General features: G+C 41.8%; 1 protein-coding gene across 1 annotated transcript; it reads left to right on the top strand.

Moving 5' to 3' along the window:
* Positions 1–768: 768 nt before the first annotated feature.
* On the top strand, positions 769–21,415 carry C9H6orf163 (chromosome 9 C6orf163 homolog). The gene is made up of 5 exons (XM_055535547.1): positions 769–2,097; positions 6,161–6,255; positions 9,048–9,155; positions 16,103–16,305; positions 20,643–21,415. The coding sequence occupies exons 1-5, from the start codon at positions 1,950–1,952 to the stop codon at positions 21,076–21,078; spliced, it is 990 nt and encodes a 329-aa protein (XP_055391522.1). The 5' UTR covers positions 769–1,949; the 3' UTR covers positions 21,079–21,415.
* Positions 21,416–21,807: the final 392 nt, after the last annotated feature.

Below are 21,807 nucleotides of genomic sequence, written 5' to 3'. Positions count from 1 at the left end.
GGAAAATGAGACAAAGTCAGTGGTCTAAGGAGGGGATGCTCAGGACAAGATGCTCAGGGCATCTTGGAGTCTGAGTTCAAGTGGTAGGAGGAATGTTTTCCAATGCAGGAATCTGGTTGAGATTGGGCAAACTGTAACATAATAGATTGTCCTGAAGCAAGTATTGATAAATGAACTACTGGTAAGCTGCAAGCAACCTCTTAGCCCAGGGAAGTAATCTTTTCTGATAGAAGAGCCATTTGCCCAGAAGAGCAACAGTTTAGTTGTTAAGAATTTCCCAGTGTAAACAGTGAAGTTATTTATTGTTTAATAGCCTTATCTTCTGTAAGGCAACCGATCCTTCCTAGTTTTCTAAGCAAGGAGGGGATTCTTGAGATGCAGTTCTTTCCATTTTAAAACAAGACAACAAATGAATTAACTATGATTTTAAAAGCCAACCTTAGTAATTTTGAGTGCTTGCTTACTGAAAGTAATTTTTCCTTTAAGGTACTGTGTGATTTTCCCAGCTTTATTGCCCTGGCACAAAAGCATTATAGATAACCTAAAAAAAATTAAACTCCTTTTTTTTTGTTCTGGCTTAAAAAATCAATTCTTTAAGTAAACATTTAACAGAAAGTATGGTAGACTGAATAATAGACCTCTTTTCCCACACCACCCTAGAGATGTTTGGATCCTAATTCCAGAACCTGTAAACATGTTCATTATATGACAGAAGAGTCAAGGTTATACCAATAACCTCAGATATGCAGATGACACCACCCTAATGGCACAAAGTGAAGAGGAACTACAGAGCTTCTTGGTGAAGGTGAAAGGAGAGTGAAAAAGCTGGCTTAAAACTCAACATTCAAAAAACAAAGATCCCATCACTTCATGGCAAATAGGTGGGGAAACAATGGAAACAGTGACAGGCTTTATTTTCTTGGGTTTTCAAATCACTGTAGATGGTGACTGCAGCTATGAAATTAAAAGACCCTTGCTCCTTGGAAGAAACTCGTTGGAAAAGACCCTGGTGCTGGGAAAGATTGAGGGCAGGAGGAGAAGGGGGTGACAGAAGATGAGATGGTTGGATGGTAACATCTACTCAATGGACATGAGAAAGAGAGAGTGAAGTACAGGGTAGCCTGGTGTGCTGCAGTCCACGGGGGCTCACAAAGAGTCAGACACTACTGGGAAAAAGAAAAACCATGGCAGAAGGGACTTGACAGATATGATTAAGTTCAGGATTTGAAATAGGGAAATGACCCTTTATTATTTGGGTGAGCCTGATATAATCACAAAAGTCCTTATAAGAGGGAGGCAGATGATGAGAGGAAGAAGCAATGTCACCCTGCAAACAGGAGGATAAGAGGCTATATTGATGCAAGCCCATGGGCCAAGGAATGCGGACGGCCTCTGGGAGCTGGAAGAGGCAAGGAAATAGATTCTCCCTGAAGCCTCCAGAAGGAAGCAGTGCTGCCAACACCGTTGTGGACTTGTGACCTCCAGAACTGCAAGAGAATGAATTTGTGTGGTTTTAAGCCACCAGTTATGTAGTCGTTTGTTACAGCAGCAGAAGGAAACATACAGAAAGTATCTGGGAAATGAAGAGCTGTACCATGCTGCCTTTTGTCATGATTTCTAGTTGCTTTTATGAGCAAAGCTTGTCTTACCTAGCAACAGTTGCTAAGTAAGTTAACAATTTAATCTAGACTCTAGGAGGGAGCAGCTGCTTAAATCTTCCCAAATCCAGTGCCCAGACCTTCTATGGGCAGGGGCTTTCAGTACCATTCTTTACCACTAGGGATATAACCACTACCTAATCATGGTGAATCATTTAATCCTGATAAGCCTCTAGCATTGTCTTCAAACCTTGAATCTCTTCTGCTTTCTCAAACTTGAACTTTTCTTAAAACTACTTTTTCTAATCCTAAGAGTGTTTTAACTGTACATCGTAAAAGACAACTTTAATTATGATCAGAAATCCAAATTATACAAACTTTGTTTGCTGTGCTGTTTGTAATAAAATAATTCCACCAGCCCCTTTTGGGGAAACCTTCAAACGGATCCATGAATACAAACCATTTAAGACACGTTTTTACACTCACAAAGATATACTGGGTAAGTGACTTTGCTGGTTTTCTTTGTCCTAATGTTTCATAGCATTGTATGTTATTCTTGTTATATAGACTTTGATCAGCTGTCCTAATCAAAGCTCCTTGTCCTGCAGATGTGTCTGTTTGGCATGAGAAGAATATGGGTTGAAATCCTGCTTCTCCACTTTCCAGTTGTGTGCCTTGGCAGGATACTTAGCCTCTCAATCTGTCTCCTTATATGTAAACAGGGTTGTTAATATAATACTTTTCTTGCAGGTTTCTTTTGAGGCTTTAATGAAATATTCGTACCTATTCTAAAGCCTGGTACATAATAGTAACTTGGAGTTCTTTTTGCCCTCGCCCATCCTTGGGCACTTTCCATACACGTAGGAGAGAAATATCTCCAAGTAACACCTTAATAAACAGATGAAAGAAACTGTGTTCTTTGTTAGTACTGGTGACATAAAATAGATTATAAATAGCATGAGAATATGTACTGTGTATATACTTCTTTTATCTTTTAAGTCCTCCTTTTGTATTTAAAAACATTTTAAGTATAGCTGATTTATGACATTTCAGGTGTACAGAAAAGTGATTCAGTTTTATATATACATATATGTATTATATTCAATATATTTTATATTAAATTATATATATATGTTCTCTTTCAGATTATTATCCATTATAGGTTATTTTAAGCTATTGAATATAGTTCCCTGTGCCATACGGTAGGTCTTTGCTTATCTATTTTATATATAGTAGTATTATCTGTTATCCCCAACTTCCTAATTTATCTCTTCCCCCTATATATGCACTTCTAATAAGCAAATCAAATTTTAATTACAGGTTTCCTTTTCTCCTCATTCCTGTAAGGTTTTCAGTCAGGTTTTAAGCCTTGGAAGTGTTTTCCTAAGTACTCTCAAACTACTTCTCACATCCTGTCTTCCTTTAACGTGTTAAATTAGTGGTGATTAAATTTTACTCCTGATCTTTGAAAATGTAAAAAGCTATAGAATGGAGAGTGTGTTGAAAAAAAAAAACTAAAATGTAGAGGGAGATCAAATTGGGATCATCCTCTAAAAATATCAATACCAAAATTGATTACTGATTTTAACTTCTAGTAACTGTTTAGTGTGACTTATTAATTATAATCTCTATAATGATTTGGCTTTTTACACCCAGAACAGTGGATATCCATTTTTAGATATGCTTTTTTTTGGTTGATTCCTTATACCTCCTAGTATATTTGAATGGAAACATTAAGTGGATAAATTGAAACATGTATCAATGCTAATAAGTATTGCAGAGGGTAGTTCTCAACATTGGCAGTGTTCTACGGAATTTTTAAATCCAAACACAAACTTCATTGGATTTAATAGTTATGAAGTCCAAATTCATTCTACTCACTGCATGACAGGCCAATAAATCAGGAGATGAGTTGTTGGGGCAAAGAAGAACGACTTTATTCAGAAAGCCAGCAAACAGAGATGGCAGATTAATGTGCCAAAGAACCTTCTTACCCCTTTCAGAATGCAGGCATTTTTCATATTAAAAGGGGAGGAGGGGTGGGTTGGTTGGTGCAAACTCTTGGTGCAGGAATCCTTTGTTCTTGCAATTGTCCATTATGGGTCAGTTCATGATGTTCCTGTAAACCTCCAGCAAGACAAATCTTATTTTCTGTTCTGCAACTTTTCGGCTTGACATGAATGGAAAAGCGTTATACCTTTAAAGGTCAGAACCTTGAGAGCAGGCTACCCTGTATATTTCAGGCTATAGGCAACATTCTTCACTCTAAGCAAAAGCAATTGAATACAAAGGTTAAAGTAAATGAAAACATCTAATATGGAGTCAGGTCTGTTCTTCCCTATTACAATACTAATCCAACACAGACCTACTAAATTAGAACCTTCAGAATTGGCCCTCAGCATGTGGGCTTTTAAAAAATTTTGCCAATAGTTTTTACATATTTAATAGGTTTTTATTTGGAAATAGTTGAAGACATTTTAAAAATAGAACAGAGTTCCCACCCAGGTTCTCTCACTGATGCCTTACATAACACTGGTACATTGTCAAAACCAGGAAAATGGTGTTGGAGCAATACTGTTAAGTTCGGTGCAGACCTTATTTGTTCTTTTTCCTTGGTGTGTAGTTTTATTAAATCTATCACATGTAGATTCATGCATCCATCACTGCAGTCGTAACACAGAAATATTTCTTCACCACAGAGAAACTCGCTCATGTTACCTCTTAATACCGCCTCATTTAAACTGCTGTAAACCACTAATCTGTCCTCAGTCACTATAATTAAAGCTCTTTGACAATGTTTTATATATAAAACATATATATATATAATATACTATATTCTCTCTATATATCCTGTGTGTGTGTATAATCATACAGTATGTAACTCTTTGAAATTGACTTTTTTCACTCAGCATGCCCTTAAGATACAAGTTATTCTTCATATTAATAGTGTGTTCCTTTTTTCAGCATTTTAAAAAAGCTATGCAGGGATCCTGTTGTACAGTTAGGGTGGAGAATGACTAATACAAAGTACTGGAACTTATGTATAAAAAAGGATAATAGCAGCCCACACTTGTATCACGTTTTTATGAAGTGCAAAACTTTGCCAGTCCATGCTTAGTCCTATTTCTTTCTAAATCTTTCGTAATGATCTCTTCACAATGTTGGCCCTGTGTAGTATATGTCCATCCTCCTCATAGTATTCACTGCTTTATACTTTTAGACTCACTGATAATGTAGTAGCAAAGACTGTTAAATCAATGCCAATAATATGTATTTCAGTTGCGGGTGACAGAAACACAACTCAGACTAGACTATTTATAAAAGAGGATTTCTTGACCCTTATAACAGTGGTACCCAAGAGGGATCTGGTACCAGGGCTGGCAGTCTGTCCACACTCACTGTCTCCATGCGTTGGCTTAGTTGTTTTACTGCTGCAGCCAAGCTTACTCCAGCAGCTGAGAAAGGAGTGGACGTGGTTCCAAACTGCTCTAATCTCCAGCTTTGAAACCTTAGAGGGAAAGAGCTCTGTTCTCCTTATAGCCTTATATAAAATAAAGAAGAGTGTGTTTGGCCAGGCTTGAGTCTGTGCTCTAGTTAACAGGGCTTGGAAGGTGGGGAGCATGTGATGGGCCAAGCAGGTTGGCTGCTGTGATTGGCAGTCCCAGAACAGGTGAGGGAGGAAGTTCTTGAGGAAAATGGGTCCTGTTACCAGAAGGAGAAAATAAAGTCTGTCAGTGTTTCCTCATCTAAAATAAAGTGACAGACGTTATTTTCTTGGGCACCAAAATCACTGCAGATGGTGACTGTAGCCATGAAACTCAAAGATGTTTGCTCCTTGGAAGAAAAGCTATGGCAAACCTGGACAGTGTATTAGAAAGCACAAACATTACTTTGCCAACAGAGTTACATCTAGTCAAAGCTATGGTTTTTCCAGTAGTCAGGTGTGAATGTGAGAGTTGGACCATAAAGATGGCTGAGTGCTGAAGTATTGATGCTTTTGAACTGTGGTGTTGGAGAAGACTCTTGAGAGTCCCTTGGACTGCAAGGAGTCCAAACCAGTCAATCCTAAGGGAATTCAATCCTGAATATTTTTTGGAAGGACTAATGCTGAAGTTTCTATACTTTGGGCACCTGATGTGAAGAGCTGACTCATTGGAAAAGATCCTGATGGTGGGAAAGATTGAAGGCAGGAGGAGAAAGGGACGACAGAGGATGAGATGGCTGGATGACATCACCAACTCAGTGGACATGAGTTTGAGCAAGCTCCTGGAGCTGCAGTCCATGGGGCAGCAAAGAATCAGACATGACTGAGTGACTGAACAACAACTAGATGTGTGGGTGGTGGTGAAGGGGACTGAGTCCATCCAGGTCTCACCCTGCTGTGAGCTCCTTCCTAGTCAGTTGGGGGAATAACTTCCCTCTTTCACTGGTGTCTTTAGAGATTGAAATTTCCCAAAAGGATCTCTTAGATAACTCTAGTAAATAACTTGATAGCAGTGAAAAAGAAAGCCAAGATACAGTCCGTGGATATATGTGATTTTTTTTCCTCTTCCACTCCACAGATATTGGGAAAGATATTCTGAATAAGGAAGAGCAATTTCAAGAGGATGCACTCAAAGAACGTATTGCACAGGCAGAAGCTGACATATGGGCTAAGGTAAAGGAAACCGGAAATCCGCCTGCATGCCTCTTGGCAGTTCTTTCTCTTTGGGGATTTGTATATGCTAGAGTCAGGCAGGGCTGACTTTGAATGTTGATCATCTGTGGGGCAGGTTCTTCAGCTCTGTGGTCTTGGCATCTTCAAATGTGAAAGAGGAATAATAATACTCTCTAGAATTGTTGAGAAAGTTCAATGAAATGACATGCCCAGCACACATAGATGCTGAGTAAGAAGCAGAAATCATCAGGAGCTTCCATCCTTTAAAATTGCCCCTGTGTGTGGATGACTCTGGCTCCCTTTATTTTCACTGAATTAAAACTTCAAAAAAAGATATTCTTGTTGATAATTGTCTATTCATTTCAGTTCAGTCGCTCAGTTGTGTCCGACTCTTTGCGACCCCATGAATCGCAGCATGCCAGGCCTCCCTGTCCATCACCATCTCCCGGAGTTCACTCAGACTCACATCCATCGAGTCGGTGATGCCATCCAGCCATCTCATCCTCTGTCGTCCCCTTCTCCTCCTGCCCCCAATCCCTCCCACCATCAGAGTCTTTTCCAATGAGTCAACTCTTTGCATAAGGTGGCCAAAGTATTGGAGTTTCAGCTTTAGCATCATTCCTTCCAAAGAACACCCAGGGTTGATCTCCTTTAGAATGGACTGGTTGGATCTCCTTGCAGTCCAAGGGACTCTCAAGAGTCTTCTCCAACACCACAGTTCAAAAGCATCAATTCTTCGGCGCTCAGCTTTCTTCACAGTCCAACTCTCACATCCATACGTGACTGCTGGAAAAACCATAGCCTTGACTAGACGGACCTTTGTTGGCAAAGTAATGTCTCTGCTTTTCAATATGCTTATTGCTTAATATTTAATATGTAGACCATCAATTTGTGGAGCGTGTAATACCCCAAGTGGCTTTTTTTTCCCAAATACTGCATCATAGCTGAGTCTCTTTTTTCAAGCCTCTCCCAGCTCCTCTTTGCTCCAAAGTCCTTGACACCTTGTCCACATGACTGCTGAGGGCCATGGGAGCAATTTGAGTGCCTTGGAGCTCACAGTCAGATCCCAGACACTTCATTAATGCAAAACCTCTATCCTCCAGCTCCCATTTCTTCCAGTAAGAAAGAAAAGGCTATATGTGACTTCCTTAAAGTGGATTAACACTCCTTGAGAGCAGGATAAGCCACAGTGCTTAGAAGTTATTTCTCAGTTTCTCTATGATATAGACATCATAGCAAAGAGTATTGGAATTGTCCAGTATTAGTTCCAGCAAAAGCTTTGTATGAAAGTTCTCCAAAAGTACAAAATGCTTCAGTGTGAAGGGTAATAGATATAAAAGTCTTAGTAGTCATTTATCCTTATCAATAATAATACAATTTAAATTGACTGTGAGCCATTAATTATATTCCCTAATACAAGGGAATGCTTTTTTGAATAATGTACAATTTAAATATAAGTTTATCTAATGCTCTGGGCATTCTTTTCAAATAAAATAATGAAACATCTTTCTTAAGACCCTGATGCAGGGGTCACCCTGCTTATTTAACTTATATGCAGAGTACATCATGAGAAACTCTGGGCTGGAAGAAGCACAAGCTGGAATCAAGATTGTCAGTAGAAATATCAGTAACCTCAGATATGCAGATGACACCACCCTTATGGCAGAAAGTGAAGAGAAACTAAAGAGCCTCTTGATGAAAGTGAAAGAGGAGAGTGAAAAAGTTGGCTTAAAACTCAACATTCAGAAAACGAAGATCGTGGCATCCGGTCCCATCACTTCATGGGAAATAGATGGGGAAACAGTGGAAAGAGTGACAGACTTTATTTTTTTGGGCTCCAGAATCACTGCAGATGGTGATTGCAGCCATGAAATTAAAAAACACTTGCTCCTTGGAAGAAAAGCTATGACCAACCTAGACAGCATATTAAAAAGGAGAGACATTACTTTGCCAACAAAGGTCCATCTAGTCAAAGCTATGGTTTTTCCAGTGGTCATGTATGGATGTGAGAGTTGGACTATAAAGAAAGCTGAGCACCGAAAAATTGATGCTTTTGAACTGTGGTGTTGGAGAAGACTCTTGAGAGTCCCTTGGACTGCAAGGAAATCCAACCAGTCCATCCTAAAGGAGATCATTCCTGAGTGTTCATTGAAAGGACTGATGTTGAAGCTGAAACTTCAATACTTTGGCACCTGATGCGAAGAACTGACTCATTGGAAAAGACCCTGATGCTGGGAAAGATTGAAGGCAGAAGGAGAAGGGGACAACAGAGGATGAGATGGTTGGATGGCATCACCGACTCAGTGGTCATGAGTTTGAGTAGACTCCGGGAGTTGGTGATGGACAGGGAGGCCTGGTGTGCTACAGTCCATGGGATCGCAGAGTCGGACGCAACTGAACTGAACTGAACTGATGCAGGGGATCTGGGGTGGTACTCAACCTCCCTTCTCAGCAAATTTTTGACTTTGTGCATTTTTCTACTTCTCTGTATTTTCCATAATTTCTTGGATGAGCCTACATTACTTTGATAGTTAGTCAACAAGAAATAGAGTGCCAAATTAAAAAAACCACCCAGCAGCCTGCAGTAAAGCTCTCCTGGGCAGCTCCTGAAACAGTAATGTTAGCCAGGGGCTACGGCTGTGTTAGGGACATCTCTGCCTGAGACAGCAGTGTGCTGTGGGAGGTCTGAGATGGGAACAGAGTCAGTTAGTGGGGCCCCATGGTGGTAGCTAATTTTCATTAAACTTGAAAACCTGCTGTATATTAACAAATAAATGAACTCTCTTTCAAAGGCCGATGAACGCCAAAGACAAGCAGTGAAGAAAGCCCTTGAAGAAGCAAATGATATGTACAAAATGCAAATCCAGTTTCTGAAAGAGGAACATGAAAAAGAGTTAAAGGTTTTTTAAAAAATTATTATTCGGGTATAATTGCTTTACAGTTTTGTGTTAGTTCCTGCTGTACAACAACGTGAATCATCTATAAGTATACACACATCCCCTCCCTGAGTCTCCCTCCCATCCATGCCCATCCCAGCCCTCTAGGTCACCACAGAGCACCAAGCCGACTTTCCTGTGCTGTGCAGCAGCTTCCCACATGGTAGTATATATATGTCATTGCTACTCTCCCAATTCATCCCACCCTCCTCTTCCCCTACTGCATCCACTTGTCTCCTGAGATTTACAGGTTTTTATAGTGGCCTGTTTGTTATCTTTTAAGAAGTACTTAAGTTTGTAAAAAGCTCTGGCAAGGGAATGGGAGAAAAACAATCATACAGAAAGTCTAGATGAGTATTTTATGGAGGTTGGTTGGGAGGCCCAGGATTTTTACAGAAGAAATCCTGGACTCTATGGAAAGAGCGATGATTGGGTGCAGGAGAATCCCTTTGACATAATGAACCATAATGAATGGCCTTGGATGAGCCCAAACCTTTATGGGGTTAGATATGAAGGAGGCACCCCTGCCTGTCAGTCTCTACATCTCTTGTCACTGGCACACCTCCTCTTACTGCCCTTTCTCTGGATCCTCAAATCTGTACTCACCACCCTCTTTCCCACCTTGGAGACCTTGTCAGAATGTTCTTCATGCACTTCATCAGACACCCAGCATCACTGGTCAAGGGAAGCCTTATCCAGTCAGCTCTGTGCTGACACCCATTCACTGTCCTTGTCACCCCACCCTCTTTCACAGCATCCCCACCCAGCACTGGTGTAGGTACATAGATGGGAGGATTGATTACTTGTTGAATGTCTGGTCGCCACACTCCTGCAGTCTCCACAAGGGCACATCTGACTCACTACCACCTTTATCCGGGGGCCAGTGTGGTGCCCTGACTTTATAAGTGTGAAAGCAGGCTGGACAGAGGAAGCGGGCTCTCTGATTGCATCCTTTTCCCTACATTTGCATTTACTGCGGTGGTAAGAGAGATCCCTGAGCTGTTTCTCAGGTATTTCCTGCAGGATCAGAAGTCACACAATGAGGGAAACTCTTTGCAGGCTGTACCTGGTACCATTACACGACTGCACGACTTGGGGTAGTTAGTAAACTATCAAGGCAGAGCCCCAGGGTTCCTCACACAGTTCAGTCCAACAGCTGCTCAAAGGAAAAGCACACAGCAGTCCTTTCACATGTGGGTCATGGGAAGGACAGGACACAGTGCCAGGTCATGATTCCTGGGCAGAGGCTGGAGGGAAAGCAACAGAAGTGTGGCCGCAGGTTGGCCTCATTCAGCAAGAACATAACTCATAAACAGTTCAGGGACCACAGGCCCATTTGTCCATTGTCAACGCCATGCACACCTATCATTGATCAGCTCTGTACTAGGGAGGTTAAATGGACCGTCCTTGCCCTCAGAAAACTTGCTAGTAGGAAAGAGAGCTCCATCCCAGGGCTCCTGAAGCGTGGTGGACCCTCCCTGCCTGACTCCAGGGGCCATGGTCCCTGATGGGCTGGCTGTAGTGGACCACTGCCCATCCTTGATTTCAGCTCAAAACATGAGGAGCATTTATAGCATGTCTGGAGAGGCCTGCTGCTCACCCAGCAGGGACAGAACGGCCACACCGGTTCTTGAACAGTGAAATACTTCTCTATCAGTTGATAAATCACCATGCCCAAGCCCACCCTGGACTTCCCCAACCAACAATTTCAAGGGGTAACCATTTCCATGGGTGTGGGGGCCTTATGTCCCTGCTCTGTGCTGCAACCAGAGGACAGACATTTTAAACATCGCTGCTGGCATTTGGTTGTGACAACACAAGGTAACTTAGATGTGATGCCTGTTTCCAGGAGCTCACATCACAGTCTTGCTTTAAGTCATTTGGTGGTACCCCGTATCATCTTTAGGGGCTTCCCAGGTGGCTCAGATGGTAAAGAGCCTGTCCGCAATGTGGGAGACCCGGGTTCGATCCCTGGGTCGGGAAGATCCCCTGGAAATGGCAACCCACTCCAGTACTCTTCCCTGGAAAATTTTATGGACGGAGGAGCCTGGTAGGCTACAGTCCATGGGGTCACAAAGAGTTGGACACGACTGAGCAACTTCACTTTATCACATATAGTCTTTGGCGGCTCAGTAGTAAAGGATCTGCCTGCCAATGCAGGGAACACAGGAGATGCAAGTTCGATCCCTGGGTCAGGAAGATCCCCTGGAGCAGGAAATGGCAACCCTTCCAAGTATTTTTGCATGGAGAATTCCATGGACAGAGGAGCCTGGCAGGCTACAGTCCACAGGGTCACAAAGACTCAGACATGACTGACCATGCACACACGCACATGTCTGGGTTGAGTTAATCCACTTAGTGTTAAAATGGAAGTCCTAAGAAAATTTAAGGGGGATAGTTAGAGGGAGGTTGGCCTTTCCAAATTATTCCATAAAAGTTTTAGTGACTTTTTTCATATAATGAAGATTTGTCTAAGTGGAGTACATAGGGTTGTTTCAGCTGTAGGATCCCCAGACATAGACCTCATTATTGCTTCTCAGGGCGTGCCTCTGAACCACCTCCCTAGAGTCTCCCTACAGATTCCTGGTCCCACCTGTCCTACAGAGTCACTGACAGTGTTTTTAACCATGTGCTTCTCATGCCTAAGAAAGCTTGAGATTACCACTACAGAGAGCAGAAAACCAATTTGTAGCACCAAACAGCCTTACATTCTGATACATAGAGCTCACCAGGTACTGCTCTTCTGTGATGCTAAGAATTTGGGATAAGTTTTAGGTGAATTGCTGTGAAACCAAATTTCCAGGTCTTGTCCAATGGACAGACAGGATTCTGAAAAAGTGCTAATATTATCTTATTCAAATACCATAATATTAAAAAGTAAATAATAAAATGAAAGCTAAGGGAAAATGAGAAGAGGAAATACCAAGTCAGGTGTGAATCCAAGACTCAGAAATGTCACTAGCCATGAGGTCCTGTGCTGTTATCACAGCTGGGCCTTTGAGCTTTCTGACAGTCAGTTCAAAGAGGAAAGTGCTACAAATCACCATGTCCCCCAGCTAAAGACAGATTCAAGGCCCAAGATCTTGCTGCCTGTGATACATGAGAGAAACTTCTCCTGAGGGAGACATGGTGGCATGAAGAAAGGTCTGTCACACGTCTGCACAGTCAAGATGATGGATTTGGCGAGGCTGTCTCTTATTTCACAATAGAGGCCCATTCTCCCAAAATGCACTTCAATAAAAGTAATTTGACTGGAAGGCTTTCTGTTGAATAGGAACACTGCCAAACAGTAGGTCATTGAGTTATTTTTTGTAGCTTTAAATAGCTATTGGACATGCCATGTGATACAGTAAAATGATTTCGGTTTCACTAAATCATTACATGAAAGAGGAACAGGATTTCATTCTCTGAATTAAATTCAGAACCCAGTCAAAATAAAGGGCTGAGGTATCCTTTTTAAGTTCTGTGATTCAAATAGAAATGTATCACGGTAATACATCATCTTTATAAGGCGCAACCGTTCGTCAATCTCAGTTGCTGAAAATGTACTTGAAAACCCAGAAATGATACCTAAGAAGTTGAAATATCCCCTAAGATGTTCAACAGCAGCCTCTGACTACAAGATAAAGACTTAGACTTATTACCCATAGCAGAACCTTCCATACTCTCCTCAGAAATTGAACTTCTGGTTGAACAACTGAGCTCTCTGGAACATCACAGCCAGCAATGAAGTGAGAAGTGTGGTGAGAATCCTGCGTAGTTCTTCCAATGACCCTGTGAAATAACTTAATTTCTTTTTTTGTATGTTTTGTTTTTACATTAAAATTTTTTTTGTTTTATATTGGAGCATAGTTGATTAGCAATGTTGTATTAGTTTCAGGTGTACTGCAAAGAGATTCAGTTATACATATATTGACACATGGATCTATTGTTTTTCAAATTCTCTTCCCATTTAGGTTATTACAGAATGTTGAACAACTTAGTTTCTGTATGTTCTCTCTTATCCCTAAAATAGAGATACACATTTCCCTTTAAATGAAAGTTTTGAAACAACTGGAGAGAATTAACTGCTCCTCCTTTCTGGCATGTATTTCTTTTAGAACAGTGGTTGCAGGATGCAGTTTGGGTCTCCTTCAATAGGCAGAGTCCTGAGGATGGAATTCCAGCCTCCTCCTGCTTGGAGCAGTGGGCCCAGCACTGTGCCTGGCGTACCATGCCTTCATTGGGCATTTCCAGGCATACGGGGTTTCCCTTGAGAGCCTGTTGCCCTCAAGTTCTGTTTTGTTTTTGTTTTTTTTTTTTATCTTTTGGCCATGCTGCACAGCATGTGGGATCTTATTCCTGGACCAAGAATTGAATCTGCACCTCCTGCATTGGAAGCATAGAGTCTTAACCACTGGATCTCCAGGGAAGTCCCTAGTCCTGGTTTGACAAGTGTCTCCTCTCTTTACCTAGCTGAAGGCTCCATAGGTCCTTCTACAGGAACAAGTGGTGGAACTCTTGTTCCTGTCTCCATCATGACTGAGGACGGGCTTCTCAAGGTGAATGAGCTGGAATACTCCAGAAGGACAGTGAGGGCATGCAGGCAGCTTCCTGAGACTGCCGTCCTCTGGACTGCTTGCTCAGGTCCACTCCTACCCAAGAGACTCTCCTGGTCATTATTTCTGCCACTTTCCAGGACTGACTTCCTAAAGCAGAATTGTAGTCTGTATTTCTAATCATGGATAAAGATAATAGGATGCTATAGAATATTTGAAGAATCAAAAAATGACCATGACTCAATTACTTTTCCTTTTGCATATTCCTTTTCAATATTATCTATGTATATACTTGGACTTCCCTGGTGGCTCAGTGATAAAGAATCCACCTGCCAATGCAGGAGATGTGGGTTTGATCCCTGGGTTGGGAAGATTCGCCTGGAGAAGGAATGGCAACCCACTCTAGTATTCTTGCCTGGGAAATCGCATGGAGAGAGGAGCCTGGTGGGCTACAGTCCATGGGGTTGCAAAACAAGCAGACATGAGTTAGCATGTAAACAACAGCTATAGTATACATACTTATGCTATATAGTTTGTACATTTCTGGTTTTACCTAGCATCTTATAAGTTTCCCATATAGTATATACTCCTTTTCTTTCCTTTTCAATAGTTGTATATTAATAATATTCCATGGTATAGACATACCATTTCAGTTTTTCTTTTTAATTGGGAGATAATTGCTTTATAATGTTGTGTTGGTTTTTGCCATGCAACAATGCAAATCAGTCATAACTATATATATATATATATATATATATATATCTCCTCCTCCTTGAGCCTCCCTCGCAACCACTGCCCCCCAAGTTTTTTAAAGTTTTCTTTTTTGGTATTCCTTCACTTTTCTAAACAATTCTTTTTGTATTGAATGAAAAATTCTTTAAATTCTATGGTACCTTACAATTTTCAAAAGTTTCACACACTTGATTTCATACAACCCCATAAAAATCCTCCTTTTCTCCCCACCCTTATATCACGCCTTCCCCCTGACCTCTTCCCACTGGTAACTTATTTGTTTGGTCTCTATATCTGTGGATCTGCTTCTTATTGTTCAGATCAGATCAGTCGCCCAGTCGTGTCCGACTCTTTGCAACCCCATGAATCGCAGCACACCAGGCCTCCCTGTTCATCACCAACTCCCGAAGTTCACTCAGACTCACGTCCATCAAGTCAGTGATGCCATCCAGCCATCTCATCCTCTGTCATCCCCTTCTCCTCCTGCCCCCAATCCCTCCCAGCATCAGAGTCTTTTCCAATGAGTCAACTCTTCACATGAGGTGGCCAAAGTACTGGAGTTTCAGCTTTAGCATCATTCCTTCCAAAGAAGTCCCAGGGCTGATCTCCTTCAGAATGGACTGGTTGGATCTCCTTGCAGTCCAAGGGACTCTCAAGAGTCTTCTCCAACACCACAATTCAAAAGCATCAATTCTTCCGCGCTCAGCCTTCTTCACAGTCCAACTCTCACATCCATACATGACCACAGGAAAAACCATAGCCTTGACTAGACGAACCTTTGTTGGCAAAGTAATGTCTCTGCTTTTGAATATGCTATCTAGGTTGGTCATAACTTTCCTTCCAAGGAGTAAGCATCTTTTAATTTCATGGCTGTAGTCACCATCTGCAGTGATTTTGGAGCCCAGAATAATGAAGTCTGACACTGTTTCCACTGTTTCCCCATCTATTTCCCATGAAGTGATGGAGCCAGAAGTGATGGGACCAGATGCCATGATCTTCGTTTTCTGAATGTTGAGCTTTAAGCCAACTTTTTGACTCTCCACTTTCACTTTCATCAAGAGGCTCTTCAGTTCCTCTTCACTTTCTGCCATAAGGGTGGTGTCATCTGCATACCTGAGGTTATTGATATTTCTCCCGGCAATCTTGATTCCAGCTTGTGCTTCTTCCAGTCCAGCATTTCTCATGATGTACTCTGCATATAAGTTAAATAAACAGGGTGACAGTATACAGCCTTGATGTACTCCTTTTCCCATTTGGAACCAGTCTGTTGTTCCATGTCCAGTTCTAACTGTTGCTTCCTGACCTGCATACAAATTTCTCAAGAGGCAGATCAGGTGGTCTGGTATTCCCAGCTCTTGAAGAATTTTCCACAGTTTATTGTGATCCACACAGTCAAAGGCTTTGGCATAGTCAATAAAGCAGAAATCGATGTTTTTCGGGAACTCTCTTGCTTTTTCCATGATCCAGCGGATGTTGGCAATTTGATCTCTGGTTCCTCTGCCTTTTCTAATTGTTATACACTCTTAAATCATCAGGCTTAATTGGCATCAGGCAGATAAATTATGATCTGAATACCCTCTTAGTATTCATTTTCAAACATCAAAGCTGTAGCATCTGACCCTGGTTTTCCTGTTGTTTAAGGAAATGGCAAGTAGGACCAAGATGCAACTGCATAAAAACTTGGAACAAGAACTGCAGCGAGAACACCTGGCTGCCGAGCAGCGCATGGTCCACAGGATCCAAAGGATCATGATGGAGTGCCACCGAGAGAAGGTCCAGGCTGTGCAGGAAGCGAGAGAGCAGGAGAGGCTCATGGCCCAGGAAGAGATCCAGTCTCAGAGAAGGTACTCCAGGGAGCACCCCTTCAAATCAGTGTGTCCCCTGTCAGAATCACCTTGGAAAGAGGATAGGGTGGATGCTGTAGATACTTCCTACTTTTTGTGCTTTTACATTTTTATTACAGAATATATCAAACATGGGGAACAGTATATAATATATTGTAGAGTGTGTGTGTGTGTGTGTGAGAGAGAGATGTAAAGAAAAATAACATGAATACTCAAGGCCTACCAGCCTTTTCAGCGGATTGGAAAGTCCCATGTTCTTCCTCAACCACCTTTGTTTCCTCTCCTCCTATCTTGCAAGGTAACTACTGCCCTAAAAATTGTGCTTTTCATTCCATATCTCCAATTTTAGGGGAGGCAAGGTATTAAGAAATGTTTTTCCACAAACACATAACGGTCTTCACATCCCTTAGCCCACATGGTATACTACTGTGGATGTGTTACTTTTGGTCTCTTTATTTTTACACAAGTCATAATGCTATAAACAAAGTTGAGCTTCTAGAAATACAGAGAGAGCAAAATTTACTAAGTCCTGACTCCCTGCTTCCTGCCCACTGCCTCCCGGAGACAATCATTTGAAAGAATGTAGTTCAGTATCCTTCCTTGCTCTTTTGATATATTTGCTCCAAAATCACTGCAGATGGTGACTGCAGCCATGAAATTAAAAGACGCTTACTCCTTGGAAAGAAAGTTATGACCAACCTAGACACAGCATATTAAAAAGCAGAGACATTATTTTGCCAACAAAGATCCGTCTCGTTAAGGCTATGGTTTCTACAGTGGTCATGTATGGATGTGAAAGTTGGACTATAAAGAAAGCTGAGCACCGAAGAATTGAGGCTTTTGAACTATGGTGTTGGTGAAGACTCTTTAGAGTCCCTTGGACTGCAAGGAGATCCAGCTAGTCCATCCTAAAGGAGATCAGTCCTGAGTGTTCATTGAAAGGACTAATGTTGAAGCTGAAACTTCAATACTTTGGCCACCTGATGCGAAGAGCTGACTCATTGGAAAAGACCCTGATGCTGGGAGGGATTGGGGGCAGGAGGAGAAGGAGACGACAGAGGATGAGATGGTTGAATGGCATCACCGACTCAATGGAGATGAGTTTGAGTAAACTTCAGGAGTTGGTGATGGACAGGGAGGCCTGGCGTGCTGTGGTCCATAGGGCCGCAAGGAGTCCGACATGACTGAGTGACTGAACTGAACTGCCTTATATATGTGCATAATTTGAAATAACTTTTACATAAATCAGATCACATATACACTTATTAATATATATGTGAAAAATACCAAAGTAACCATTTTATATATGTAGTGAACATTTGATGGGTTTGGCCAGTTTTAACAAGTCAGCATTCAAGAACCCTAGTAATTATCAGGATCCAGAGGTTCCAAACCTGTTTCTGGGTGCTAAGTGACCTGCCCAAGCTCATGTAGCTGACACAGCTGGACCCAAACTGAAACCTCTCTGTTTGGCCTCCTGGTCTAGGACTTGTCTCTTGCTTCACTGCTTGAATTAACAAATCTATTTGTAAACAGTGGAAACAGTGTCAGACTTTATTTTTCTGGGCTCCAAAATCACTGCAGATGGTGACTGCAGCCATGAAATTAAAAGACGCTTACTCCTTGGAAGGAAAGTTATGACCAACCTAGATAGCATATTCAAAAGCAGAGACATTACTTTGCCAACAAAGGTTCGTCTAGTCAAGGCTATGGTTTTTCCTGTGGTCATGTATGGATGTGAGAGTTGGACTGTGAAGAAGGCTGAGCGCGGAAGAATTGATGCTTTTGAATTGTGGTGTTGGAGAAGACTCTTGAGAGTCCCTTGGACTGCAAGGAGATCCAACCAGTCCATTCTGAAGGAGATCAGCCCTGGGACTTCTTTGGAAGGAATGATGCTAAAGCTGAAACTCCAGTACTTTGGCCACCTCATGTGAAGAGTTGACTCATTGGAAAAGACTCTGATGCTGGGAGGGATTGGGGGCAGGAGGAGAAGGGGATGACAGAGGATGAGATGGCTGGATGGCATCACTGACTTGATGGACGTGAGTCTGAGTGAACTTCGGGAGTTGGTGATGAACAGGGAGGCCTGGTGTGCTGCGATTCATGGGGTTGCAAAGAGTCGGACACGACTGGGCGACTGATCTGATCTGATCTGATTTGTATATAATTAATGGGCAAAATTTCCTTGTTAGAACTGTTCAGAAGAGAGCCAAAAGTAAAATCCTATAGGAAGTATGGATAAATAGGAATGAAGGCTGCAGCCTTGGCTATTTCAGTGGTTCCCTACCTGCATAGTCTGTAAGTCATTGTGAGGTACAGAAGGAAGAAAATAGAGGATTTGGGGAGAAAGTTAGAGAAGACAGTAACTCCTGAGTGAGTTGTCCAAAGCAGTGGAGGGTGGTTCTCTCCCTCTGCCTCCTCCGCTCCATCTCAGGAACTCTGCCCATCCTAAAGGAACATCTGGGTCTCTCCTCACACTCCCCTGAGCCTCCTGCTCCCTCCTTCACTCCTTAACTTTTGCCCACCTTTGGCCCCTTCCTCCATGAAGTTTAAAGGTGGAAGACTTTCAATGGCCATCTTTCACTGAACCTGTTGACTAAGACTAGGAAACTGCTGTGCCTGTTATGTAAGTATATCCACCTAGAATGTCCATTTTGTTCTTTGATGTGTCCCTAGTGCCTATAAGAGAGCCTGGCACACAGTGGGCATTCTTCAGATAATTGTCAAAGGTTCAAATTTGTTCCAGTCAGCTGAACCCACTCTGCAGCACACCAGATCTCATTTAGAGATTTTGCTAGATTCCAGCATTCTTTAGAACATTTGCAGAAACTAATATGTGGAGTGAATGTGAAAGTCACTCAGTCATGTCCTACTCATTGCAACCCCATGGACTATTCAGTCCATAGAATTCTCCAGGCCAGAATACTGGAATGGGTAGCCACTCCCTTCCCTTCTCCAGGGGATCTTCCCACCCCAGGGATCGAACCCATGTCTCACACATTGCAGGTGGGTTCTTTACCAGCTGAGCCACTAAGGAAGCCCACTGTTTAGAATTCCACTGTGGATCTCTTGTTGTTCTTGTTCAGTCACTCAGTCGTGTCCACCTCTTTGAGACCCCATGAACTGCAGCACACCTGGCTTCCCTGTCCTTCACTGTTTCCCAGAGTTTGCCCAAACTCATGTTTATTGAGTCAGTGATGCCATCCAACCATCTAATTCTCTGTCATCCCCTTTTCCTCCTGCCTTCGATCTTTCCCAGCATCAGGGTCTTTTCCAATGAGTTGGCTCTTCACATCAGGTGGCCAAAGTATTGGTGCTTCATCTTCAGCATCAGTCCTTCCAATGAATATTCAAGGTTGATTTCCTTTAGATACATTATAATCAGAGGCATATGAATTTGTTCAGCAATGGTTCTCAAAGTATGATCCCAGATCCTTTAGTAGGACACTAAGGTCAAAGCTATTTTCTTAATAATATTAAGACATGGTTTGTCTTTTAACTCCATCTCAGGAGTATATAGTGGCATTTTCCAGGGTTTTATGCTGTGTGATACCTCAACAGATTGAAGCAAAATGAAAATCTAGCTTTTCTCCTATTTAGCCAGACAATAAAGGGTTTTACAGAAATGTAAAATGATGCCACTTTTCTCATCAAATGATTTTTGATTTACAAAAAATATTTTTCATACAAGGTAAGCTTTTTATTTTAACATTTAATGGATTTATCCAATATTTCACATGAATTTATAATGCTTGTGAAATGTCTGAATTTTTGAAAATGTTAGGGTCAGTAGATATAAACTATATATATAAACAAAGGCTCTTTGGGTTTCTTGGATATTTTAAGAGTGAAAGTGATCTTGAGACCAAAAAGTTTAGCTGTCATAGAATATTGCTCAGATAGAATCAAAATTAAGGCTAAACTCACTTTGTGAGATAGTTTCCTGCTCTCTAACTAAAGATGAGTAGCTATGTTGATATATAGAAATACTTTCTCTAGGGGTTTGGAGCTCTGACCTTATTTCTTCATCTTTGTAGAACTCTCCATTCATATTTTCTGACCTTGGTAGACTCCCTAAAGTTAGCATTAGTCAGTAGACTGGTGGCTTCACTCTAGCCCACAGCAAGGAAATCCATGTGTTCCTTCCCTGCTCTGAAAAGTACTTTTTTATTGTTAACATTTAATCGAAAGTTCATCTTGACCAGTCTGTCTCAGACTGGGACTCATGTAAACCATACAGTCATGTCTTCTCCATCTGTGGTGAAAGACAAAATCTTTTGGTTTTTAGTGGGTAATCCATCTAACCACTAACATTCAACTCTTACTCTTTTCGATAGAAAGGCCATGGAGGAACTTATGAGTTCTGGTGTCACAGTTGTGAAGGATCAGAAGAAGAGTGTGAACCAACTGATAAAGGAAAAACAACACGAAATGAACCTCTACTATTGCATGACTCAGAGGCAGAAGCAAGAAGAGGTTCAGGAAGTGCTTCAAGAAGCAGAGAAAACACATCAGGCCAAACTTGGAAGTGTGATGGACAAACTGGTTAACACTCAGGGGGAGCTGCTGTCCATAGCGAAGCAACTGGGAATTATGACGAATTGGAAAGACTTCCTGGAGGAAGAGTTACAGGAAACCAGGGCAGCATTTCAAAAATACATCAACTATACATTTCCAAAGCTCTCTCCAGGACATGCAGATTTTATTCTGCCAGAAAGAAAGAAAACACCTTCCAATCTTATTATTCCAGAGAACCAAACAACTCCTGATTAGAAGTCTTCATCTGAAATTTCACTACAAAAGACACAATTCAAAAAACTAAATAAATTCAGTCAAAAACCATGTATGGATCCCCAGTTATGTGCATGGCACTATTGAGCTGTAAGCGTTTTGATGGAAAACCAAAATATTCAAAAGCACATTTCAGGCTACAATGGGCTCCAAGTCTAATGGAGGAGAGAAAACAGTGAGAGGGGTCAACACGGACTAGGAGGTGGTACTTCCCCGGCAATTTAGTGGTTAAATAGTCACCTTCCAGAGCAGGAAGTGTGAGTTCAATCCCTGGTGGGTAAGCTAAGATCCCACATGCCTCACAGCTAAAAAAACAGAACATGAAGAAGGAAATAGTAACCCAGTCCAGTATTCTTGCCTGGGAAATCCCATGGACAGAGGAGCCTGGTGGGCTACAGCCCATGCGATCAAAGAGAGTCAGACATGACTTAGCAACTGAATGACAACAGCTTGTCTTAAACCTGTCTCTCTCTTTATGTCTCCAAATGCCTGCTGCACTGTTCGTACCTTGTCTTCTTAAGCTAAAACCTGAACTTCCCCACTCCCCTTTCTCCCTTCCCTCTACCAATATTCTTTTCACAGTCACGTTAGCAGTATTTCCCAAATTCTGTCCCTTCTCTTAAATTTCAGCGTCATTGCTTTGTCCTAGACTACATAAATGCTTTCCTTATCTAACCTAGTGGCCTCCCCAAAGCTCTCCTTACCGCCAGG

The sequence above is a fragment of the Bubalus kerabau genome, chromosome 9 (assembly GCF_029407905.1).
Source record: "Bubalus kerabau isolate K-KA32 ecotype Philippines breed swamp buffalo chromosome 9, PCC_UOA_SB_1v2, whole genome shotgun sequence".
NCBI classification, from domain to species: domain Eukaryota; kingdom Metazoa; phylum Chordata; class Mammalia; order Artiodactyla; family Bovidae; genus Bubalus; species Bubalus kerabau.
Note: the sequence above shows the minus strand (reverse complement) of the source record. Positions and strands in the feature narration are given on the sequence as shown.

Excerpts from the sequence above, each read along its gene's own strand:
- C9H6orf163 (XM_055535547.1), top strand. The coding sequence starts at position 1,950 with ATGATCAGAAATCCAAATTATACAAACTTTGTTTGCTGTGCTGTTTGT. Across the intron at positions 2,098-6,160 it reads CACTCACAAAGATATACTGG|ATATTGGGAAAGATATTCTG; the intron begins GTAAGTGACTTT and ends TCCACTCCACAG. Across the intron at positions 6,256-9,047 it reads AAGCTGACATATGGGCTAAG|GCCGATGAACGCCAAAGACA; the intron begins GTAAAGGAAACC and ends TCTCTTTCAAAG.